We start from the raw sequence: 23,585 nt of genomic DNA, 5'->3' as shown, positions 1-23,585 counted from the left end.
ATAGAAAGAGGCCATTCGGGTGTTGTGGCCCCTAGCTCTCTGAATGAGCAATTCACCTAATCTCATCCCCTGCCTTTTCTCCAAAATCACATAATTTTATTTTAATTAGCACTTAATATGGATCAAGATGGTCTCCAATAATCTCCCTCTTCGTCTGAAGATGTTGGTTCTGAGGATGGCCACAATTGCAGAGGCCTGACTCCTCCTTTAGCTAAACAACAACTTTAATTTAAATATTGCTGAGAAGAGAGACACGTTGCCGAAGCTTAACATCTTGCACTTATCTGGACAAGTGCAAGAATAGTAAATTCAAACTATCACAACAATTTATACTACAGGAGAAAAGACTGCTGATTGGTTGGCAAGTTGTTCAGGGGATGTGGGCATCACTGGCTCAGCCAGCATTTATTGTCCATCTCTGATTCTCTTGAACTGAGTGGTTTGCTCTGCCATTTTCAGAGGGCATTTAAGAGTCAACCACATTGCTATGGGTCTAGAGTTACATGCAGGTCAGACCAGGTAAGGATGACAGATTACCTTCCCTGAAGGGCATTAGTGAACCAGATGTGTTTTCATGACAATCATTTCAGGGCCATCATTAGACTTTTCATTCCATGTTTTTTACTGAATTCAAATTTTGTGGTGGGGTTTGAACCTGGGTCCTAGAATGTTACTCTGGATCTCTGAGTTACCAGTCCAGTGACAATATCACTAGGGCGGCACGACAACACAGTGGTTAGCACTGCTGTCTCACAGTGCCAGGAACCTGGATTCGATTTCTGGCTTCGGTCACTGTCTGTGCAGAGTCTGCACATTCTCCCCATCAGCGTAGCTTTCCTCCGGGTGCTCCAGTTTCTTCCACAGTCCAAAGATATGCGAATTAGGTGAATTGATTATGTTAAATTCTCCCTCAGTGTACCTGAACAGGCACCAGAGTGTGGTGACTAGGGGATTTTCACAGTAACTTCATTGCAATTTTAATGTAAGCCTACTTATGACAATAATAATTAACTTTAATGCCGCCACCTACCAAGACCTTGCTATGGAGGAAGAAATATGGAACAGGCTCCCGAATTATTCAAAAAGGCGCAAGTTTTTGTTTACAGAAAATGAGTCCCTGTGTATGAATGCATTTCAGTTCTAGCAAGCGTAAATGAGCCACATTATGAGCTTGACTGATTAGTTTAAATTCATTGCAATGTGCGTGTGTTTGTCATTGGCATGCTTGTGTTTGTCATTGGTCTGCTTGTGTTTGGCATTGGTGTGCTTCCATTTGTCATTGGCCTGCTTGCATTTGTCATAGGTGTGCTTGCGTTTGGCATTGGTGTATTTGCATTTGTCATTGGCCTGCTTGTGTTTGGCATTGGTGTACTTGCATTTGTCATTGGCCTGCTTGTATTTGGCATTGGTCTGCTTGTGTTTGGCATTGGTGTACTTTCGTTTGTCATTGGCCTGCTTGTGTTTGTCACTGGTGTGCTTGCCTTTGTCATTGGTCTGCTTGTGTTTGTCATTGGTCTGCTTCCGTTTGTCACTGGCCTGCTTGTGTTTGTCATTGACCTGCTTGCGTTTGTCCTGATGAGTGCCAGGTGAGAAGCTTCAGCAACATGCTCTCTTTTCAGCAAGATTCAAAATCCACCCTTTGCCAAACGCTTTCAGGTGATTTCCTTCAAGCACACAGAAAAATGAAGGCTGACAAAAACCAGAGAACTGAAGCAAGAATAGAAAATGCAACCCGAAGATTCTGCAACACCCTCCACTCCCCTACTCATTGCAGTGTAGCTGAGACATTTGCAGCAGCCTCTGCCTCAGGGTAGCGCTGCAGTAGAGGGCGCTGAGCTGCAGGGGGCGGTGGCGGTGGAGGAGTGTGAGGAGCCTGGCGCTGTGTGAGGGAAGCCGGGCGAGGGGAGGGGGCTGTTTCCAGGGTGACGGCTCATACCGGCGTTTTAACTCCGGGCTTGGCTCCTACTGGCCGGCCCGCCCCAGTCCTCCCGTCCTGGAGATGGAGTCCGGCTTGTAGCCGCGGCGGAGGGCGTGCCTCCCCGTCCAGGTAATGCGTGTGCCCGCCGAGCCTGAGCCAGGCCTTCCCGGGCCTGGAGAGGGCGGCAGGGCCCGGGGCTGGGAGAAGGCGGCAGGGCCCGGGGCTGGGAGAAGGCGGCAGGGCCCGGGCCCGGGGCTGGGGCTGGGCTGGGCAGGGCCACTCCCCCTCAGCCCGCACTGGGGCCGCTTACACACACCCCTGGTGAGGATGAGGCCCGGGCGGTGGAGCTTGGATCGTTTCCGTCCCTCTCCCTCTCTTCCTCCAGGTTTCACAGCCTGACTTCCATCCTCCACACAGAACGCCAGCTGTGGTGCAGTGGGCATCGCTCTCGCCTCTTAGGGTGGCACAGTGGTTAACACTGTTGTCTCTCAGTGCCAGGGACCTGGGTTTGATTTCTGGCCTCAGGTCACTGTCCTTGTGGAGATTGCACGTTCTCTCTGTGTCTGCATGGGTTTCCTCCGGATGCTCCAGTTTCCTCTCACGGTCCGAAAGATATGCGGGTTAGCTGCATTGGCCATAGTAAATTCTCCCTCAGTGTACCCAAACAGATGCTGGGGATTTTCATAGTGACTTTGTTGCAGTGTGAATGTAAGCCTACTTATAATCAATGAACTAAAACAGAGCGTCAGCACAATTAAGGCTGTCACTCCAAGAAGGGGCATTGCACCATCGATGGTGCTGTCTTTCGGATGTGATGTTAAACCAAGTTCAAACCCCCCCCCCCAACTCAGCTGGACGCAAAAGATCCCATGGCATTGCTTTGAAGAAGAGACAGGGATGCTAACCCCAGTTTACCTGACCAACATCCACCCCTCGATTAATAATTTTGATTTTATTATTGTCACATGTAATAGTATACAGTGAAAAGTTTTTTTTGTGCTGTACAGACAAAGCATATTGTTCATAGAAAAAGAAAAGAAGGTGAAGAATGTAGTGTTACAGTCATAACTAGGGTGTAGAGAAAGATAACTTAATACAAGGTAGGTCAATTTGGAAGTCTGATGGCAGCAGGGAAGGGGCTATTCTTGAGAGTGGTTGATATGTGACCTCGGACTTTTGTCTCTTTTTCCTGACGGAAGAAGGTGGAAGAGAGAATATCTGGGGTGCGTGGGGTCCTTAATTATGCTGACCGCTTTGCTGAGGCAGCGGGAAGTGTAGACAGTCAATGGATGAGAGGCTGGTTTGCATTATGGGTTGGACTACGTTCATGATGTTTTATAGTTCCTTGCTGCCTTGGGCAGAGCAGGAGCCACACCAAGCTGTGATACAACCATAAAGAATGCTTTCTATGGTGCATCTGTAAAAGTTGGTGAGAGTGATGCAAACGAAACAGATATGCGGTGCAAGTGTTGCCGGAAAAGAGATCTTTGCCTCTGATTAAAAACTGAAAGCGTTCTCAGCCGATCTAGTAGAATCTGTGGGGAGAGAAACACAGTTTATATTTCAAGTCCCCATAAGAGCATAAGAAATTGGGACCACACAGCCCATTGACCCTGCTCTGGCATGCATTACGATTATGCCTGATCTTGCACTTCAACTCCATTTTCCTGTGCCCCATTTTCTCTCAACTCCAATGTGACTTCTTTGCAACCATCTCCTTAGTCTGATGCCAAATCAATCATCAGTGACAGATAAGCAAGTACATTTACTGATGAATTTAGGTTTATATCAATTTAAGTCAATCACAGGCATATACGTTCCTCTTGACCACTTTCTTTACAACTCACCACCTTGACTTTCTTCATACCATTATTCCGTCTGAAGCTGCATCTCCCTTTTCAAAAAAAACCACCCCTTATAAATCGCCCACAGCTGCGTTTTCAAACCCTCATCTTGGTTGTCTCTTGCCTTGCTCCTTCCCGAGCACAGAGGTTGTGCTATTTCCCTGAATTTTGTGTAGTATTGCTGCATGGATGAGATTGGGAGATCAGCCTGGATACCGGAACCTTGCTCTGGCTCCTGTCAGCTGGGTCTGGTGTAGCCCCACGGGCTAATGGTACTGGAGGGAACAGGGTTCATGAATCTTTCTATGCCCAGATACCCTCAGAATTTAATGATTTTATTTATTATTGTCACATGTATTAGCGTATAATGAAAAGTATTGTTTCTTGTACGCTATACAGACAAAGCATACCGTTCATAGAGAAGGAAAGGAGAGGGTGCAGAATGTTGTGGGAGGAGCAGGACCTGTGCTGTGGGTGTGGAGCAGACGGTGAGGGAACATTTCTTAACCATTGGCTTTTGGAATTGTGCTCTCTATTTGATTTTTTTTGTCTGCTTAACTTTTTTTTTACTTGCTGTGTTTGCTGCTTGTGAAATAGTCACTGAATTAGAATCTTCAAGTGTCCCTACATCACAAGCTTTCGCTAACCCTCTCTCCCTGTTTTCACCTTGGTAACATTGTTTTTTCTATCTTTACCTTAGTTAATTAATCAGCTGTTGAAATCCTTGCGTGTGGCTTGACTGTATTCAATGAACTGATGGCTGGATTCCCAGACCACCTCCATCTCCATAAATGTCACCCAAAACTCTGTTGCCCTGTTACCAAATCCTATTCATGTATATGCCCTGTGTTCCTTGACCTTATTTACCTCTCTGTTCAGCAGCACCTTGATTGTAAAGTTTTTACTTTTGATCTCATTGCTCCGTAGCTTCATCCTCCCCTACCTCTAATCTCCTCCAGCCCCACAACTCCACCAAGTTATCTGCACTGTTCTAATTCTGGCTTCTTGAGCGTTGCTGATATTACAGTGGTTGCTCCATTATCAACATTGCCTTAAGCAGCCAAAGCCCTTAGCTCTGGGTTTCATTTCCTCGGCCTCTCTGCCGCTGTAGTTTACTTTCCTCCTTTAAGGTGCTCCTTAAAATCTATGTCTTTGATCAAATATTTTCACTTGCCCTAATATCTTTTATGGCCTGGCATGATATTTTGTTTTATATTACTTATGTGAAGCAGCTTAGGATGTTTTTTGACATTAAAGCTACTATATAAATACAAGTTGTTGATGTAATCTGTTTTTAATGATGTTGTTTGAATGATAAGGATGTGTATTTATAATCGGTTTTTCACAGTCTCAGGACGGCCCAAAGCACTTTATTTTAATGAAATACTTTTGAAGTGTAGCCACTGTTACAACGTAGAAAATGTTGGCCAGGGCATTTGGGGAATTCCCCTCTTCATTTTGAATAGTCTAGTGGAATCTTCTACTGTTCCTAAAAACGGGGCCTTGATTTAATTTTGCGTCCAGATGATGATGACTCTGACAATGCAGCATTCCCTTCAAGCACTGCACTGGAGTATCAGCTCTCCACTCTGGAGTGATACTTGAACTCACGGACCTTCTGTCTTGAATGCTGCTACTGAGTCAGAGATAATTGGGGGAATTTTCCCATCCCGGCTGCCAAGGGAACCGTAGCGGGCTGGGCTGGGGGGAGGGCAAACATTCAAAGATCTGTTGACCTTGAATGGGATATTCCTGTTTTGGGGCAAGCGTGGCTGGAAAATCCCACCCAGGGTATTTGGCGATAGAGAAATTAGTCTATGTAGATGCAAAATGGCATATAAAAAGTTGGGAATGGGAGGGTGAAGGCAAAGAATGATTGTATAAAACATAATAGATATGGCAATGTTTTTAAAGCTAAAATTAACACTGCTTAAATACCTTGCTAGAATTGCAAAGATTCACTTTCTTTCTCATCTATGCAGTAACGTTCCTGTTCTAACATAGTAAAATGAAGCAACTGACTGCCTGCTGTCTCGTATTACCTTTTATCTCTCTCTTTCCAATGCTTCCCTCTTTATTTTTTACGCAGCCAACCTCTGATCCTTTGCAGCCTATTACAGTTCTCTTCATCTTTTCTTAACACCTGATTGAATGAAAAGGTCTAATTTATTTGTAAGAATCATTTAGGGTAAGTGATCAGAGGGATATATATATGTGCATGTATATGTGTATGTTTGTGTCTGTCCTGTTTCTGAATGGAGGAAAAGCAATCTTTGTAGAAAGCATTTTTTTTAATTGGGATTAAACAACAGAAAATAATGCCTTTGGAAGCCAGTAAATGCAGAAATCAGATAAGCAGCTCCCTGATTTCGAAGTCCCTTGAGGTTCTTTAGCACAGTGCACAAGACTCTGGGGACCCCAGTTTTAAAAATGGACTTTGGTGGAATCTGCGACAAAGAATGTTACTGTTCTCTTTCATATGCTGTGTAGCTGCCTGGAATAAAACTATTATAATTAGTTTACTTTTACTTGGGAGTAGAAATGTCAACATACATTGTTTTAGCTCGTAGATGAGGTGGTGAGCTACAAGGGTGGGCGGGAAGACCTTTAAAATTTCTCAATTATTCTTCTAGTGATAACATTGAGCCCATGCCCCCATGTTACCACTCAGTGGAAGTATTCTTTCCTTTGTCCTTCAATAATTTTGAAAATACCTATTAAATACTTTGCTTAGCTTTGAGCGAGTGCCTTTTTCCCCCACTATATTTTACAGGATTGTCTTCATTCCTTCATTTTTTTAATTCATTTGTGGGACATGGGCATCATTGGCTGGCCAGTATTTATTTTCCATCCCTAGTTGCCCTTGGAAGGCAGTTGAGAGTCAACCGCATTGCTGTGACTCTGGAGTCACATGTAGGCCAGACCAGATAAGGATGGCAGATTTCCTTCCCTGAAGGACATTAGTGAACCAGACGGATTTTTCCGATAATCAGTGGTTTCATGGTAGATTCTTAAATCCATATTTTGTTTTGAATTACAATTCCACCATCTGCTGTGGGAAGGGGGGGTATTTGAACTTGGGTCCCCAGAACGTTAACTGAGTTTCTGAAAGACTAGTCTAGCGATAATACCTCTAGGCTATTGCCTACCCCAAAATTCATCAAGAGAATTCTACCGCCTTGCCCGCCCAGGCCTGCAGAACAGCATTCTCCGTTGGCCTTATGCAGGCGAGAGGCAGTAAACTTCCAGCCCATAAAATGTGCTTTGGGCGTTAGAGAGAGCTGACCAAGTAATGATGTACAGCAACCACCAATTAACATCAAAATTTCCTAGATCATAAACCCCTGCAGCAGCATCCAGTAAGGTAGCTTTTGTGGAGGCTGCTTAATAAAGCGGAGAAGAGCAAGATAGAGAAGGGTGTTCAGAATGGAGCTGAAATAACTGCAGGATGTATTGCTGAGAATGTTTTGGAGAGTAGTGGCACTATAAAGGAATAAGAAGAGTGAACCCACAGAAGGATTTCTAGACTATAACAGGATTTGAAAATCTGTTTCTCAGAAATTAGGTAGCTAGCAGTTTTAGGCACACAAGCAAAGAGTGATCATTTGGAAGTGATGTGCGACTAAGAGTCCTTGTTCCTGTGGAGCTGAGCCTCGTGTTGGTATCTTATAGACACGAGGATAACAACACTGAGAAAATTGAGCTCTACAACAAATCTTTCTAGAATCTCCAGTTTGGAGACTTAATCCACATCATTGTGAACCTCAGCAATCTATTGGAAACCACAAGTCACGTTCGCCTTGTGTTATTTTCTGTGCTGTATGTGTGCTTCAAGGTATTTGGGGATTTTGGAAATGCTTTTCAGGACATTTTCAACATGTGATGTGTTGTGGAATTGGTATGCAGAAAATTGGAAGTACTGTTGCTTCTTATTTATTCTATCAAAACCTCTTCATTTTTAATACCTCCATTAAATCCCCATCATCACTTTCTCAGCACCAAGGAAAACAATTGTAGCTTCTCGAGTCTTGACATATTTACTGAATTCCTTCATTCCTGCCCAGATATTGTGCTAATCCAACGTGGGTTTGAACCAACTTTCAGAACGCAGTAGATGTTATTTATAATTCAAAGGTATTCATTGCTAAGCACCGCAATGGTTAATCAACATTAATGATTTTAATTTTCCTTTACTTAGACCATCATCCTTTTAAAATAAAAATTACTGCAACATCGAAAATGGATGTTTTCAGGACGGTATGATTGAGTTTGCAATCATGTGATAATTGACAAGCGGGTGTGAGATCGGAACAGAAATTACAATTGCCTTAAGTTCAGCAACTTTCCACTTGTTATTTTGGATTTCAGATATAGTTTTGATTGCTTGACTATGTATGTAGGCAAATACATAACATTGACTTCAACGATTTAACGATGAATGAACAATGACTTTTGTAACTGCAGTTTTATTATTAATATTATTATTTATAATCACTTGCACTTTTCTTGTTCCCAGAACCTATAGGAAGGAAATAGCATTATGTATGCTTCAACCAAGTACAGCAGTCGGGGCCCTACCCTAATTCCCAGGATGAAAACCAAACACCGAATTTATTACATTGTCCTGTTTTCAATTGTGCTCCTTGGACTTGTAGCCACAGGAATGTTTCAGTTCTGGCCACATACAATCGAAGCTTCCAATGAGTGGACGTTTGAAAAGCGCAGCATACACGATGTTCCAGAAGTCAAGCTAGCTGAAGACAGCCCTATTCCTGAACGAGGGGACTTGAGCTGTAGAATGCACACTTGTTTTGATGTATACCGTTGTGGATATAACCCCAAGAACAGAATAAAAGTCTACATCTACCCTCTGAAGAAGTATGTTGATGAGTATGGCACTGTGCTCAGTAACACCATCTCCAAAGAATATAATGAACTGTTGACTGCCATTTCAGAAAGTGATTTCTACACAGACGATCTGAACAGGGCCTGTTTGTTTATTCCGTCCATTGATGTGCTGAATCAGAATAACCTCAGGATAAAGGAAACTGCCCAGGCGTTGGCCCAGCTATCCAGGTATGTTGCAAAGACTGACGTTTATTTTGCCCACTTATTGGAAATGACTTAGCATTTCTATGTCAGCTGAAAATATACAATCCTGGACTTTTTCGATGGTTTTCAGCTGTTATAAGTTATGTTGCTTATGTATACTCATCAGTTGTCATGATTCTTTTAAATTGCAGTTTTAAAATGACATTAATTTCCATTAGAGCCAGAAAAAATATTTGTGCTTGTGGAAAGAACTCATAGACTTTGCAGTTACCACTTATGGAAAGCTAAAACCATAAACGGTAAGAAAGTGGGGTGAGGGAAATCGTTAGGGAGGAGGATGTGGTGGGGGGAACCATTAAAACTTGAGTGTTGATATCCTGTAGGAGGAAAGTTGTATAGAATTCCACAGTTTTATAATTCTGGGAAAGAATGAATTTGAGCAGGATACAGTTTAATTATGATATGTTGAAGACACCTGGAGTAGATTTGTAGAGGATGGTGCATTTCAGATTGGGAGGGGGCAGCAGAAGTAAGATGGGGCACAGTTCATATTTGGAATAGTAAGAGTCAGAACATGTGGGTAGAATACTGAACCACTTGGAAGAATTTTGACTTTGGAAGTAAAAAGAGGGTTTACCATATTGGACGTGAAGCTTTTTCTCCTAATTTATCTGTGATGTGTGAGGGAAGTGTTAGGAAACATTTCATAGGTACAGAGGGGATATCCTAGCCTAGGGTAGACTTGGATCTTGGAAGAGTTGCTTGGGAAAGTTTGAAAAACAAGATAAAGGACTGGGTTATCTGACCCCCTTGAGCTTGTTTCGCTATTCAATCATGAGCGATCCAATTATTGTCTCAACTCCTACCCATGTTCTCTCACGCACCTCGATCACACTTGTGTTTAACTTTGCCTTGGACACGTTCAGCGACCTAATCCCCTCTGATGTCTGCTTACCACAGAAAAAAGAAAACTAAGCTGCTCTAATGTTTAGTCTTACCATATAGGTTGGGAGGTAAACAGAACAGGGAGAAAAGGAATGTACTCTGAGTAGTGGGATGTGACAAGTAGTATTTCCCAAGGATCTGTACTGGGACATCAGCTTCTCACCATGTGTATCAATAACTTATTTGAAGGAATAGAGTTCCAAATCTATGTTTGTAGATGCTAAGGCTGCAATTCCACCCACCCCCCCCCCCCCCCCCCCCCCCCCAACTACCTTGGCGGGTTTTCCTGTAATGGATGTGGCGCACCATTGGTTGCCAGTGGGATCTTTGGTCCTTTGATTTGATTTTATTATTGTCACGTATTGAGATACAGTGAAAAGTATTTTTTCCTTGCACGCTATACAGACGAAGCATGTTGTTCATCAAGAAGGAGAAGATGCAGAATGTAGTGTGACAGTCATAACTGGGGCATAGAGAAAGATCAACTTACTGTGAAGTAGGTCCATTCAAAAGTCTGATGGCAGCAGGGAAGAAGCTGTTCTTGAGTCGGTTGGTACGTGACCTCAGACTTTTCTATCTTTTTCCCAAAGGAAGAAAATGGAAGAGAGTGTGTTCAAGAAGCATGGTGTGCTTAATTATGCTGGCTGCTTTGCCAAGGCAGTGGGAAGTGTAGACAGAGTCAATGGATGGGAAGCTGGTTTGCATGATGGACTGGGGCTACATTCATGATCTTTTGTAGTTGTTGCTGTCTTGGACAGAGAGCAGGAGCCATACAAAGCTGTGATACATAGAACGCTTTCTGTGATGCATCTCCTTTGATTGACACCAAGGGAGAGATTATCACCTCACCGGTTCATCAGTTCTTGTTGAAGTCTCTGGGCTTTTGCATAATTTGCCCATCCTGCTGTTGGGAACCTGCCATGAAGCGTCGACTTCAACCGGACAGGAAGATCCCACTGGTGCAAGAGGCTGGAAAATCGCACCTTAAATTGGGGGGCACAGTAAAATATGTAGATGAGAGCAAGGTGCTACGTTTGGGCACAGATTGAAAGGGCAACACTGAAAGATTGAGTTCAGTGTGGTGAAATGTGAGGTGATCTACTTTGGATCCAAGAGTTACAAGTTGGAATAGTGAGCAGCAAAGACATGTGGCTGCCCATGTAATAAAACACTCCACTAGTGCATAGAATCCAAAAAAAATCTGAAATTCTAATGTATTGTTGGCCTTTGTATCAAGGCGGGTGGAATGCAAGCCGGATGGAGTTATGCTTCAATTGTGTAGAGCTTTATCAGACCCACCTGCAGTACTGGATTAAATTTTAAATGCTGTGCCCCAGGAAAAATATCATGGCCTTGGGGAGGTTATAGTGCAGATTCACCAGAATAAAGTGGGGCTTAAATTGTGAGGACAGGATGCATAAATTTGGCTTATATTGTTTTTGGTTAGAACATTGCGAAGTGTTTAAAATGATTAAAGGGTTCAGTGGAGTACATGCAGAGAGAGCATCTCTTGTATGGAATCCAATAGCACTAGCCTATTCAGAAGTGAAATGAGTAAAGTTTTTTTTCACAAAGGATAGTGAAAATCTGTAATTCATTTCCCCAAAAAGATGTGGTGGTGGATCAGTTGAAACTTTCAAGACTAGGATCACCAGTTTTATTAGGTCAAGATATCAAGGGATGTGGTTCCAAGGTGGCTAAGTAGAGTTGAGGTACAGGTCATAAATGATCATATAGAATGGAAGAACAAGCTTGAGGAGGTTATTGGCTTCACCTTTTTCTTGTTTCCTATGTTCAGATCAGAGGAGATGATATGATTGTTTCATTTCAGATCAAAGAAGTCTCATTTCAGACCAGAAGAGAAGTCGTCTCAGTTTGCACTGAGTAAATAAGGAGAATTTCAGACTTGCACCAAACCAGTGCTAAACAGTCTCATACATGGCAACATCAGGGACTGTGATGCATTATCTTTCCTCGCTGTTTTTGCAACTGCAGAACCCTCTGACCATCCACACCTCTGTTCCACGGTCCAGCTCTATCAGACTGCCCTTGTACTCACTTGCCTGACCCAGCAAATTTGGATGCATTCCTCAAGCCACCTTGTTTCAATACCCCAAAAAGATCAATGACACTGATTGGCTTCTTGACCTTTTTGTGGTGAAACTGGAATGAAACTCTTTCGTTATTTTTCAATTGCATATTTTTCAGGCTATCTGTTCTCTCTTTACTCTCTTATCGGGAAGAAAAATGATGGAAATAATCATTGCCTTGAAGATATCGTGACGTTCTTTACTATAACCTCTGTTTTTATTTTTCAAAAATAACCTACCCATTTAAATTATAAGCAACGCTTCATAAATTCAAAAGGTATAGGAGCAGCACTAGGCCATTTGGCCCATTGAGACTGCTCCACCATTCGATCATGGCTAATATTTTCCTCATCCCCATTTTCCTGCCTTCTCCTTATAACCCTTCAATCCATTACCAATTAAATCCGTCTAACTCCTCAAATTTACTCACTGTCCCAGCATTCCCCGCACTTTAGGATAGTGAATTCCACAGATTCACAACCTTTGGGAGAAGTAGTTTCTCTTCAACTCTGTTTTAAATTTGCTACCCCTTTATATAAGACTATGACCTCTCATCTTAGAATGTCCCACAAGAGGAAGCATCCGTTCCATGTCTACTTTCTCCATACCTTTTATGATCTTGTATACCTCAATCTGATCTCTCCTCATTCTTCTAAATTCCAGAGTGTATAGGCCTAAATTGTTCAATCTCTCTTCATACAAGAAATCCCTCATCTCTGGAAGCAGTTTCACATTAATGCCTTATCCTTTGTTCTAAAAATCCTGCTGAGAGAATCCCTGCATGTGTTGAAACCTTTCAAAGGTAAACCTTGCTGTAGCGGTGCCTTTCTGAAAATACTGAACCCTGCTTTTGCCTGTCCTCACCCTCCTGTCCCTCCCATGTTGACATGCCTCCTCATAATTTTAGAGGCACTGGTGAACTATTCTGATACAAATTGACCTGCCATGATGAAAGTAAGCAGTGGCAAAAATGAAATTAAGTCAGCAAGTACAAGAAACATAGAGTACAGAATTCTTGAGGCACTTATGGGATCGCTTGTGATTGGATTATGGAGCCTGGTTTGACAACCTATCATTTAAACTTAACACCAATCCAAGACGTTTAAGCAACTAATGGACTCGTTTGCTTTTATACAAACCAACTTTGTTTCAGCAGATTTGACAATTTTTCTATCACAGTAAAGTAAGTGACAGTGTAGCTGTCTGCAAATCACTAGTTAGCAGCACCTACAGGCTGGTAAAGCTGCCATGTGGATTTGTTAACAACTGGAACAGTGCAGTAAACCAAAACCAAGGGGCAAATTTCAACCTAAATAACTGCATTTATGTTCTTGCTGTGGCTGATGCGATGTAGAAAACCTTACAATATATACAAAGTGGTGCCTGCAGCACCTGGGATGATGGTTACTAAAGATCAAGTGGATGTGTGTTCCTTTTTTAAAAAAAATTCCACTTGATGAATTCGAAAGACACGTAACTCCAGTATTCTACCAACAAAACAGAATCCCGGACACAGATGAAGAGAAAAATTTATAATTATGTTGCAGAATTTTTTTAAGAAAAAAACAAAACTACACAATTTGTAAATTTCACAAGCCCACTGACACGCTTCAGATAAATCCTTGAGTATATTGAGTCTTACAGCTAGCAGAGAGGGCAAATTTTCATCAGTCTGATTTACGTTTTTTTTGTGTGCATTTGGTGATTGCCTGCCTGTCCAAAGTATAATTAGAACATACATGTGTATTTCCATTCATTCCTTCATATGGATGAAAATTTGTTGTTCTCAGTACTGATGACCAAGGTATGATATCCTTCAATGTAGTGTTTTTTTTTAAAGCTCAGACAGAAAAATAATAGCATCATAGAATCCTTACAATACAGAAGGAGGCCATTTGGCCCATCAAGCTGCACTGACAACAGTCCAACCCAGGCCCTATTTCCATAATCTCACGTAATTACCCTGTTAATCCCACTGACACTGAGGGTCAATTTAGCATGGCCAATCAACCTAGCCCCTGCACTTTTTGACTGTGGGAGGAAACCCACGCAGACACGAGGAGAAAGTGCAAAACACACAGACAGTGACCCAAGCTGGGAATCGAATCTGGGTCCGTGGCGCTGTGAGGCATTGGTGCTCATCATTGTGCCACCATGTCGCCCTGTGGTTTTTTTGATGAAAGAAACCTGCATTTTCTTTTCCAATACGGTATTGGATTATGAAAACGAGTGCAAAATTTGTGTAATGTTATTATAAAAAATAATTGCCGTACAATTGTAGTGCGCATCTTGTATCTTTCCACCTCTTTTTGTCACCTTTTTATTATTTTGTGATTACTATAGAAACATAACTTTCATTTTGAATCTCAGACTTGCAGATGTTATCTTCTCACACTGCTTGTCATCCTTACATGAGATAGTGGATAGGATCTCTGTCAGTGCTGCTTTGAAGGTAGCTGGTTGGATGTGTGTCACATGTGCCCCTCGGTGATTCTCTCTCTCTCTCCCCCATTGAGGGATAGTAAGAAGTCTCACAACACCAGGTTAAAGTGCAGCAGATTTATTTGGTAGCACGAGATTTCGGAGCACTGCTTCTTCATCAGGTGAGTCCTGATCACTCATCTGATGAAGGAGCAGTGCCCTGAAAGCTTGTGCTACCAAATAAACCTGTTGGACTTTAACCTGGTGTTGTGAGACTTCTTACTGTGCCCACCCCAGTCCAATGCCGACAGCTCCACGTCATTCCATTTGAGGGAACATTGATCCAGGTAGGTGGGCGTTTCCTGACAACAACATAGCAGAGAAGAAACACAAAATCTTATAAACCTCTCTTTTTTTCAAAAAAAACTTTTAAAAGTACAGTTGCGTATGTTTACTCTGTTCAACTTGACCATCTTAAGGTGTTGTACAGTTTTGCTAAAAACATGCTTATCTTTACCATTTTTAGATGGGATAGAGGGACGAACCACTTGCTGTTTAATATGCTTCCAGGAGGCCCTCCCGATTACAATACTGCGCTTGATGTTCCACGTGACAGGTGAGTTCAAAATCCTGCACCCAAAAATTGGTTCCACTGCACTGAGTTTTCCCTATTAATCCCTGTGCGAAACAAATTAGACTGGCTACTTATTTTAAAGCAAAGGCATCACATGAGATGGGACAATAGTTAACTTTTTTATTCAAGCATGGGACAAATTCATGAGTTATTCCAATTTGCCATTGTTTGACTGAGAAAATAGTGCTATACTACAAACCATGCTTTTCACTTAATGATTATTGACTTGCTGGATTATTGTCCAAATTTTATGAATTTGTTGTCCAAGAGTGCAGAAGGGGAAGAATGTTTTGTACTCTGATTCAAAATGCTTCTGTTTCTATTAATGAGTTAAATTCAGGCTGATCAGGTGCTTCGTACAGGACAGTGACCGTAATATAATGTTGCCATATGATCCATTTGTATGTGCAATTTGATAGTTTAACTGAGTCCGCTTATTTTTGAAACCTCTTCACAAGATAAAAATGCATAATTACTGAAGATAAATGTTAGATGTGTTTGTGACCTATGTTAAACTTTTTCATGTCTTGTGATAATTAAATTTTACTGAACTATGTCCTATTTCTGTTTCATCAGATTAAATTGTTTTCCCTGTCCCTCATGCAGCTATTAGTTTTAATGCATTTTGACATGTATCTAGTGGCACAATTTCAAACCAACCCTTGCATCCAGCCTCTCCCCTCTTGGTTTAGCTGGTGAGGCTCTTTGGACTTTCTGCAGACAACAGATTGCACAGAAATGTCATAGTGCACTTTGGAAGGGGTACATGCTTTTTTTGCCAACTACAAAAACAGTGACTGTCATTTTGATTCTTTAAGAAAGAGGGTAACTCTTTGAAATGCAATGTCATTGAATTTGTAGTATCATAGAATCCTACAGCGCAAAAGAGGCCATTTGGCCCATCAGGTCTGCACCAGCTCTCAAAGAACAAAGAAAATTACAGTGCAGGAACAGGCCCTCCAATCCTGCATCGACCGTGCTGCCTGACTGAACTAAAACCCCCTACTGTTCTGGGGACCATAACCCTCTATTCCCATCCTATTCGTTATTTGTCCAGACGCTCCTTAAAACTCTCTCTTGGGCAGAGTATCTCAGCCAGGCCCTTTCCTCCCCATCCCTATCCTTGCAATTGCAAACATTTACCAGGGCTAATCCTGTCTACCCATTTTGGGACACTAAGGGGCAATTCAGCATGTCTAATCCACCTAACTCACACATCTTTGGATTGTGAGAGGAAACTGGAGGAAACTCAATCAGACACTGGGAGATGTGCAAACTCCACATAAGCAGTTATCCAAGGCTGGAATTGAACCTGGGTCCGTGGTGCAGTGAGGCAGCAGTGTACACCACTTTGCCAATTTGCTGCAGAATTGTTAGTTCGACCACCATCAGTTCCATGTTTAATCCAGCACTTTTTTTTAATATAGCAATAATGTTATCAGAGCCAAAACAGTTTGGAATTCTACATGGAGTGTATCAGACCATTAAAATATGTATTTTTAAGAGACTTTAGATTAACACTCACACTGACTTTTTTAAAGTTTAGTTTAGTTTTGTAATGCTCTTTGCTCTATTGCACATTTCGACCTGAATTTTGCGTCAGTCTTTACAATAAAAGAAAGCAAATTACTGCAGATGCTGGAATTTGAAACCAAAAGAGAAAACATTGGAAAATCTCAGCAGGTCTGGCAGCATCTGTAAGGAGAGAAAAGAGCGGACGTTTCGAGTCCAGATGATCCTTTGTCAAAGCTAAAAGGCATAGAAATGCTGTTTTCTCTCCTTACAGGTGGTGCCAGACCTGCTGAGATTTTCCAGCGTTTGCTTTTTTGGTTTATTTTTTACAATGGAAGATACTTGGAACATCCCAGTAACACTAAGGGATTTGGGGGAGGAATTAAGTACCATCACCATTGACAAAGTAAAGGGACTAAACACAGATAAGTCCCCTGGCTCTGATGGCTAGTCTCTGAGGATCCTAAAAAAATGTAGCTACAGAGATAGTGGATACATTGATTGTAATTTTCCCAAAATTCTTGGATTCTGGAGAAGTACCAGAGAATTGGAGAGCTGTCAATGTGATACTCCTATTCAAAAAGGGAGGGAGGCAAAAATCAGGTAACTATAACAACATGAGAACTAGGATCAGGTGTAGGCCATTTGGCCCCTCTGATCTTTTTGTGGACTCCACTCCATTTTCCCGACCACTCACCACAACCCTTAATTCCTTTACTGTTCAAAACTTTATCCATACAATAGGCCAGTTAGCCTAATATCTATTGTTGGAAAAATGTTGGAATCAATTATAGCAACACATTTGGAGAATTGGGGATGGTGAGACTATCAGTGCTCACCTTTAAAAAGGAGCCAATCAGACAGCAATCACTTGCTAATCAGGAAGTTGTTGTTTGATTTGCTTCACTCCTTAAGCCTTACTGGGAGATGCTGCCTTCAATTATGTGATGATGTGGGTATGCCGGCGTTGGACTGGCGTAAACACAGTAAAAAGTCTGACAACACCAGGTTTTAGTCCAACCTATTTATTTGATAATATTCTCACAAGCTTTCGAGGGGACAGCCTCTTCGTCAGAACTCTCCATTCACCTGACGAAGAGGCTGTCCCCTCGAAAGCTTGTGAGAATATTATCAAATAATTAGGTTGGACTAAAACCTGGTGTTGTCAGACTTTTTACTTCAATTATGTGAACAGCGTGGAATTATGATATTCACCCACCTAAACACCCCTGAAAAGGTTAGTGCTTTCCCATTCATGTGTAAGTGAATTTTAACAGTGATCTGTGATCAGAATTGATTACTACAAAATAATCCATTATCAGTAAGGAACCTCATCCATTAGATGCAAATCATTTTTGGAGATTTTAAGCAGGTTAAAAATCAAAATGGCTGCACTCTGTTTCTTTTATCTCCGAATCCCATCTCTCTTAACCTCTGTTTATTGCAGCACGTAATTTTGCATTAAATTACTTATCTTATGCTCTGATTCCTGGTTTAGACTCTGCATGCCTCAGTAAGGATTCTTCAGTCTCATCGATAAACATGTACTTGATTGCCCTGTTTAGACAGACCAGAAATTCTCTGCAGAGGACACCATGCTGTTTTGGACTCCTGATGACATTATGATGCCGTACAAAAATGTACTAATTGTCTGTGGGTGTATATAGGAGTAATGAACAGCAAATTATGCTGCTTTGTTGTTGACTGCAAAATCTGAGCTTGTATTTAAGAATTAGAACTGTTTTTTGTTTGGTGTTTGGGTAAGTTTACTGCAATCCACAAGAGGGCAGCAGACTACCAGCTAGAAGGCTTAGGTTTTTCTTGACGTCCCCATGTCCAACTGCAATGGAAAATAGTACATACTGAGTGATGGGTTATAGATATGTGACTGACGGATCAGATGACAGAAGTCACAGCAAATCCTGTTAGAAACATCATCTGACTTTAATATTAGATTGGAGACTTTATTTTGCGCTCTTGTTATCTTTATTGTATAGTTAATGCAACTTGATTTAAAAATACTATTTTTCAGGTTATTTTAAGGGTGTCTTTGTGGTTTGATAAGGTACTGAATGATATTCACAGAAATGGAGCAATATGTTCTCTTTTGCGAGAACGTTGTAGGCTCATAAACAGATTTTAGAGACATGCTACCATCATTTTGAATGAACCTGCCTTGCATTAAGTTGATCTTTCTCTACACCCTAGCTATGACTAATATATTCTGCATTTTCTCTTCTTTCCTTCTCTATGGACGGTATGTTTTGTCCACGTAGTGCGTAAGAAACAATACTTTTCACTGTATGCGAATACATGTGACAATAATAAATCAAATCAAAAATGTTTATATTTGAGCGCTTGAGCAAGTGTAAAACTGCCTACTCTCCTTTTTTGCGGATCCATAACCAATATGTATTTAAAAGTTAAATTAGAAGCGTAGATATCCAGACCTTCATTCGTGTGATGTGATTGCAAGAGATTTCTCCACTACTACCTGATTTTATTTTTCCCCTTTTGCCAGTTTTATTCTTGTATTTTTTCACCCTTCAATATTTTATTTTGCTTTCTATGTTTCCTTTTAACACTTGTTAATCAGTGCACTTTTTTTTCTTCCTTCAAGTTTGTGAACAGTTTCTTTTGTTAGTCATCTAATAAATACAGCTAATCTGCACCTAAAAATGCCAAGTGGACTCTGGATTAAGAGCTGTAACATTGATCATTGTTTACAGGATAAACCAAGTTATGGGTGAAACAAAATTTATTCCATACCTTTTTTTGTTTAGTGAACTTGTTAGTCAAGGGGTGAGAAGAACACAGTTTTCAAAACAAAACACACACGTTTTAACAGTGTTATTAAAATATACCATTTATCTACAAGATTCAGGGTATGCAATTCTTGTCTTTTTTCATCTGCACCATATACTCCACGCTTTAATTTTTTTAAAGATAGATGAGGCTATTTATTCACGTATACATGCAAGCCAGTTTTTCAATCATTAACTTTTCCACTCTCACATTAAGGTTACGCAACTAACTTTGCTCTCCTTACATAAAACAGAGACCTGCTGACCCTTTTCAAGGCAAGGCACGCTTGCATTTCCATAGCACTCTACTGCCAATGAAGCGCTTCTGAAGTGTGGCTATTGTAACACTGGAAATATAGCAACTATTTTGTGGCAGCAAGGTCCCACAAGAAAACAATATGATAGTGGGCAGATCTTAACAAAGGATTAGTAGTGACACACGGGACAGAATCTCTCCCTGCCTGGTTAGTAGTTGAAAGAAGTATCTCGGAGCCTGCTGTCCCACCAATATGGATGACTTGGTATCCTTCACTGAATTTCTGTCAGTATTCTGGATATAAAACTTCTCCCTAAAGAATTTTTGCTTTCCATATTTTGTATTTGCATCTAAACTTGCGTATCTGGTTCAGAGGTTTCTTGTGCTCAAAGTAGCTCAGAAATTGCTTGTAACTTGTGTCTTTATGTGCAAATCTGTTATCCACCCTGATGAAAATATTGCTCATTACCGAATTACTAAGTTACCAAATAATTAGGGAATCTCAAATATTTTGATAGCTTGCATGTGTGGTTCATTCCACAAAGATAGCAACTAATCATTAAGTGGTTTTATAAGAAATCATGAAAGTTCCAGTGAACTGTTGACAATATATTAATTGGATAATGTACACTCAGTTGTAATTTCATGCCATATTTTCATGATTCAGTTTGTAGCACTCACTCCAGTGCTCGAGGCAGGGCTGACATGTCGCTACAGTACCAGTGGAGTGCTGGATTGTCAGAGGAGCTGCATTTCAGATGAGACATTAAACTGAAGCCCTGAGTGGGATTTTATGGTCTCGCTCAACCACAAAGTCCTGCCTGAGCTCAACAGACCATTCCACACTCCACCCTTCACCCGCTCTGATTCCCTTGGCAGGCTGGCCAGTAAAATTCTGGCCTTTGTCTGTTCTCTTGGATGGATGTGGAAAAAACCTGTAGCGTTAATTCAAAGAAAGCCAGGATAATTGTCTCTGATGTTAGATTCATACAGTGCAGAGAAGGCTCTTCAGACCTTCGAATCTGACATTATTTGTCTCTTATTCCATATCACAAAAAACAGATTATCTGGTCATTATCAAGTTTCTTACTGTGGGAATTTGCTGTGTGCAAAATGGCTGCTGCATTTTCTACAACCTGAAGTCACCATTAGTGAGGTCACTCATCTGATGAAGGAGCAGTGCTCCGAAAGCTCGTGATTCCAAATAAACCTGTTGTACTTTAACCTGATGTTGTGAGACTGCTTACTGTGCCCACCCCAGCCCAACACTGGCATCTCCACATCATGGCTACCGTTAGTAAGGGCTACCAAGCATTTTGAATCACTTTTTGGTCATGATAGGCACTGTGCAAATGTTTTGTCTTGTTTTCTTTTTTATAAACTAAACTGAGGTTAGATAGTATTTAACTTCAGATTATTTACACTTTTATTACAGAATTAGAGTTTTCTAGTTAAACTTAAATATTTAGAAATGTATTACCTTTTTTGAATTGTACTTTGAGTACCTTGGGCAAAATCAAATTTTTTGAAACAGCGATGACAATAAATGACCATGATATCTGAATTAGCAATGTTGATCGAGGAACACCAGAAGAAATTCATAGAATCCCTATGGTGCAGAAGGTGGCCATTTGGCCCATTGAGTCCACACCGATCACAATCCCACCCAGGTCCTATCCCCGTACTCCCATGTATTTACCCTTCTAATCCTCCCCCCCCCCCCCCCCCCCCTCCCCCGGACACTCGGGCAATTTCACATAGCCAACATATCTAACCAGCACATTTTTCAGACTGTGGGAGGAAACTGGAGCGCCCAAAGGAAACCCATGCAAACATGGAGAGAATATGCAAACTCCACACAGACAAGCCATGAATCAAATCTGGCACTGTGAGGCAGCAGTGCTAACCATTATGTTGAGGAACACGAAGAAATTCTCCTGTTCCTGTTTTTTTTTGAAGAGTGCCATAGATCCTTCACGTTCAACCGAGAGAAAACTGCACCCAGGTTTAGCGGATGATTGTAATATTGCTTTGTATGTGCAAGATGGTATCTGTCCTATGTCAGAATATTTGGTAGTATATCATGGAAGTTTTAGTCCAATTTTGATGGAGGAACCTTTTTTAAGTAAAGTTTTTCCCTTGATATTCCATAGTCTCTGTGTTGCATTTCAGAACTATAGAAATGTTTTGCATTACAACATTTTTCAGCCATTGCAAACTGTTCCCTGTGGTTCCTTTCAAAATTCAATTTAAATATTACATGTCATTTTTTTACCATGTCATTAAAAAACTGTATTTTTTAATGTTACTGTTACTTAAATCTACAGTATATCATATACCTTGTATTTTTCCAAAATACTGCTATTTTTGTAATGGAGAATGATGGGTTGGTTTAGGTTTTGAAATATAATCTCTGGAATCTAGGCTGACGTAGAATATTGCCAGGGAGTAAAGCCAACATATCGTTAACCACTCCATCTTTCTACATCAAGTCCTAAAATTTTGTTTTGCTTTCTAAATCTTCACATCCGTTACCTCCGATTTTGTATTAACTACAAAGTATTTTAAAATCTACTTGTGGCCACAAAATGCTCATAATTTTTGTATTTCAATATTTTTCTTGGCCTTGAAGTATTGTTACCCCTGGATTAAGTTTGAGGAAACTTGGTGAAAGCTGCAGTTCTGCTCCAAATTGTGATGTTACATATGCCAGGGTAGGGCTTAGTTTCGGCTTCTTTCCTTTGCTCCACAGTCCCACACGGAGGGGCAGCACGGTGGCACAGCGGTTTGCACTGCTACCTCACAGCTTCAGGGACCTGGGGTCGATTCCCAGCTTCGGTCATTGTCTGTGCAGAGTCTGCACGTTCTCCCCATGTCTGCATGGGTTTCCTCCGGGTGCTCCGGTTTCCTCCCACAGTCCAAAAGACATGCTGGTTAGGTGCATTGACCCAAACAGGTGCCAGAGTGTGCCGACGAGGGAAGTTTCACAGTAACTTCATTGTGTTGTTAATGTAAACTTTACTTATGACTAATAAATAAACTTTAAAATATTTATCCTGCCAAGTAAGTAAAGAAGGTAAAAGTGCGAGGGGAGTGGATGAAGTAGGTTTTGTGGGCAATGGGAGCCTGAAATCCACTGAAACAATGAGACTGATAGCTCATGGTCACCAGCAATGGCAGGTTCCATTGTCCAAATCTTAGTGCTGACTGCCCAATGAATTTGAAACAGAAATGTAACGTAAATGCCCTTCTGGATAATGTTCTTCTGAGGCTGCGTTCTGGAGTTGATTACACACAGATCTGATTCATCATGTGGGTACTTGGCTTACTTTTTCGAAAATACTTTTTTTGTTCTCAATCTCTCAATTTATCTTCCTGCTGGCAATCAACAAAATGTAAACTCCCTTTGCTGTGCGATATTTTAAATCAGTTAACAAAAAAAAACAAACTAGAAGGCATAAAGCTGTGTGGAGCATTTCCACAAATTGGTGTTCTGTTTTAATATTTGTTAAGTGATATTAGGTTTTGGCACATGGAACATTGTTTAACCATTTCTTCTATTTCTGCATAGTTTGAACTCTATTACTCATTCTGGCTCAATCAAAAGCAAGACCGTTTGCTGAGTCAGTCACAGAAAATGCTGGAAAATCTCAGCATGTCTGACAAGCATCTATGGAGAAAGAGTAGAGCGTTTTGAGTCTGGATGACCCTTTGTCAGAGCAGCTATCGTTAGGCTCTGATGGAGGGAACTCCAGACTCAAAACATAGGCTTTATTTTCTCTCCCCACAGATGCTGTCAGACCTGCTGAGATTTTCCAGCATTTCTGTTTTTGTTTCAGATTCCAGCATCTGCAATATTCTGCTGTTATCTTTAGTATTTGATTAGTGCCCATTTGTAAGATGGCTTGCACTCGTAGATGTGCCTTGAAAGAGCTGGGCTCAGATTACCCAAACTCAGATCAGATTTATTTATTAGTGTCAAAGCAGGCTTACACTAACACTGCAATGAAGTTACTGTGAAAATTCTCTAGTCGCCACACTGGCGGCTGTCCGGGTACACTGAGGGAGAATTTAGCATGCCGGCGCACCTAACCAGTGCGCCTTTCAGA

At 41.2% G+C, this 23,585-nt stretch overlaps 1 protein-coding gene across 3 annotated transcripts in view; it reads left to right on the top strand.

Moving 5' to 3' along the window:
• The first annotated feature begins 1,863 nt into the window (after window positions 1-1,863).
• Window positions 1,864-23,585, top strand: part of ext2 (exostosin glycosyltransferase 2) — a 153,919-nt gene continuing 132,197 nt past the window's right edge. The window contains exons 1-5 of one of the 3 annotated variants that reach the window (XM_080189871.1): window positions 1,864-2,047; window positions 4,162-4,250; window positions 5,852-5,950; window positions 8,279-8,838; window positions 14,797-14,886. In XM_080189871.1, coding sequence (XP_080045997.1) covers window positions 8,303-8,838; window positions 14,797-14,886 — 626 coding nt within the window. In that variant the 5' untranslated portion in view covers window positions 1,864-2,047; window positions 4,162-4,250; window positions 5,852-5,950; window positions 8,279-8,302. The remainder of the gene's footprint in view (window positions 2,048-4,161; window positions 4,251-5,851; window positions 5,951-8,278; window positions 8,839-14,796; window positions 14,887-23,585) is intronic. The other 2 variants (XM_080189870.1, XM_080189872.1) reach the window with 2 other exon arrangements.

The sequence above is a fragment of the Carcharhinus amblyrhynchos genome, chromosome 6, assembly GCF_965287045.1.
Source record: "Carcharhinus amblyrhynchos chromosome 6, sCarAmb.v2.hapA, whole genome shotgun sequence".
Lineage (NCBI taxonomy): Eukaryota > Metazoa > Chordata > Chondrichthyes > Carcharhiniformes > Carcharhinidae > Carcharhinus > Carcharhinus amblyrhynchos.
Note: the sequence above shows the minus strand (reverse complement) of the source record. Positions and strands in the feature narration are given on the sequence as shown.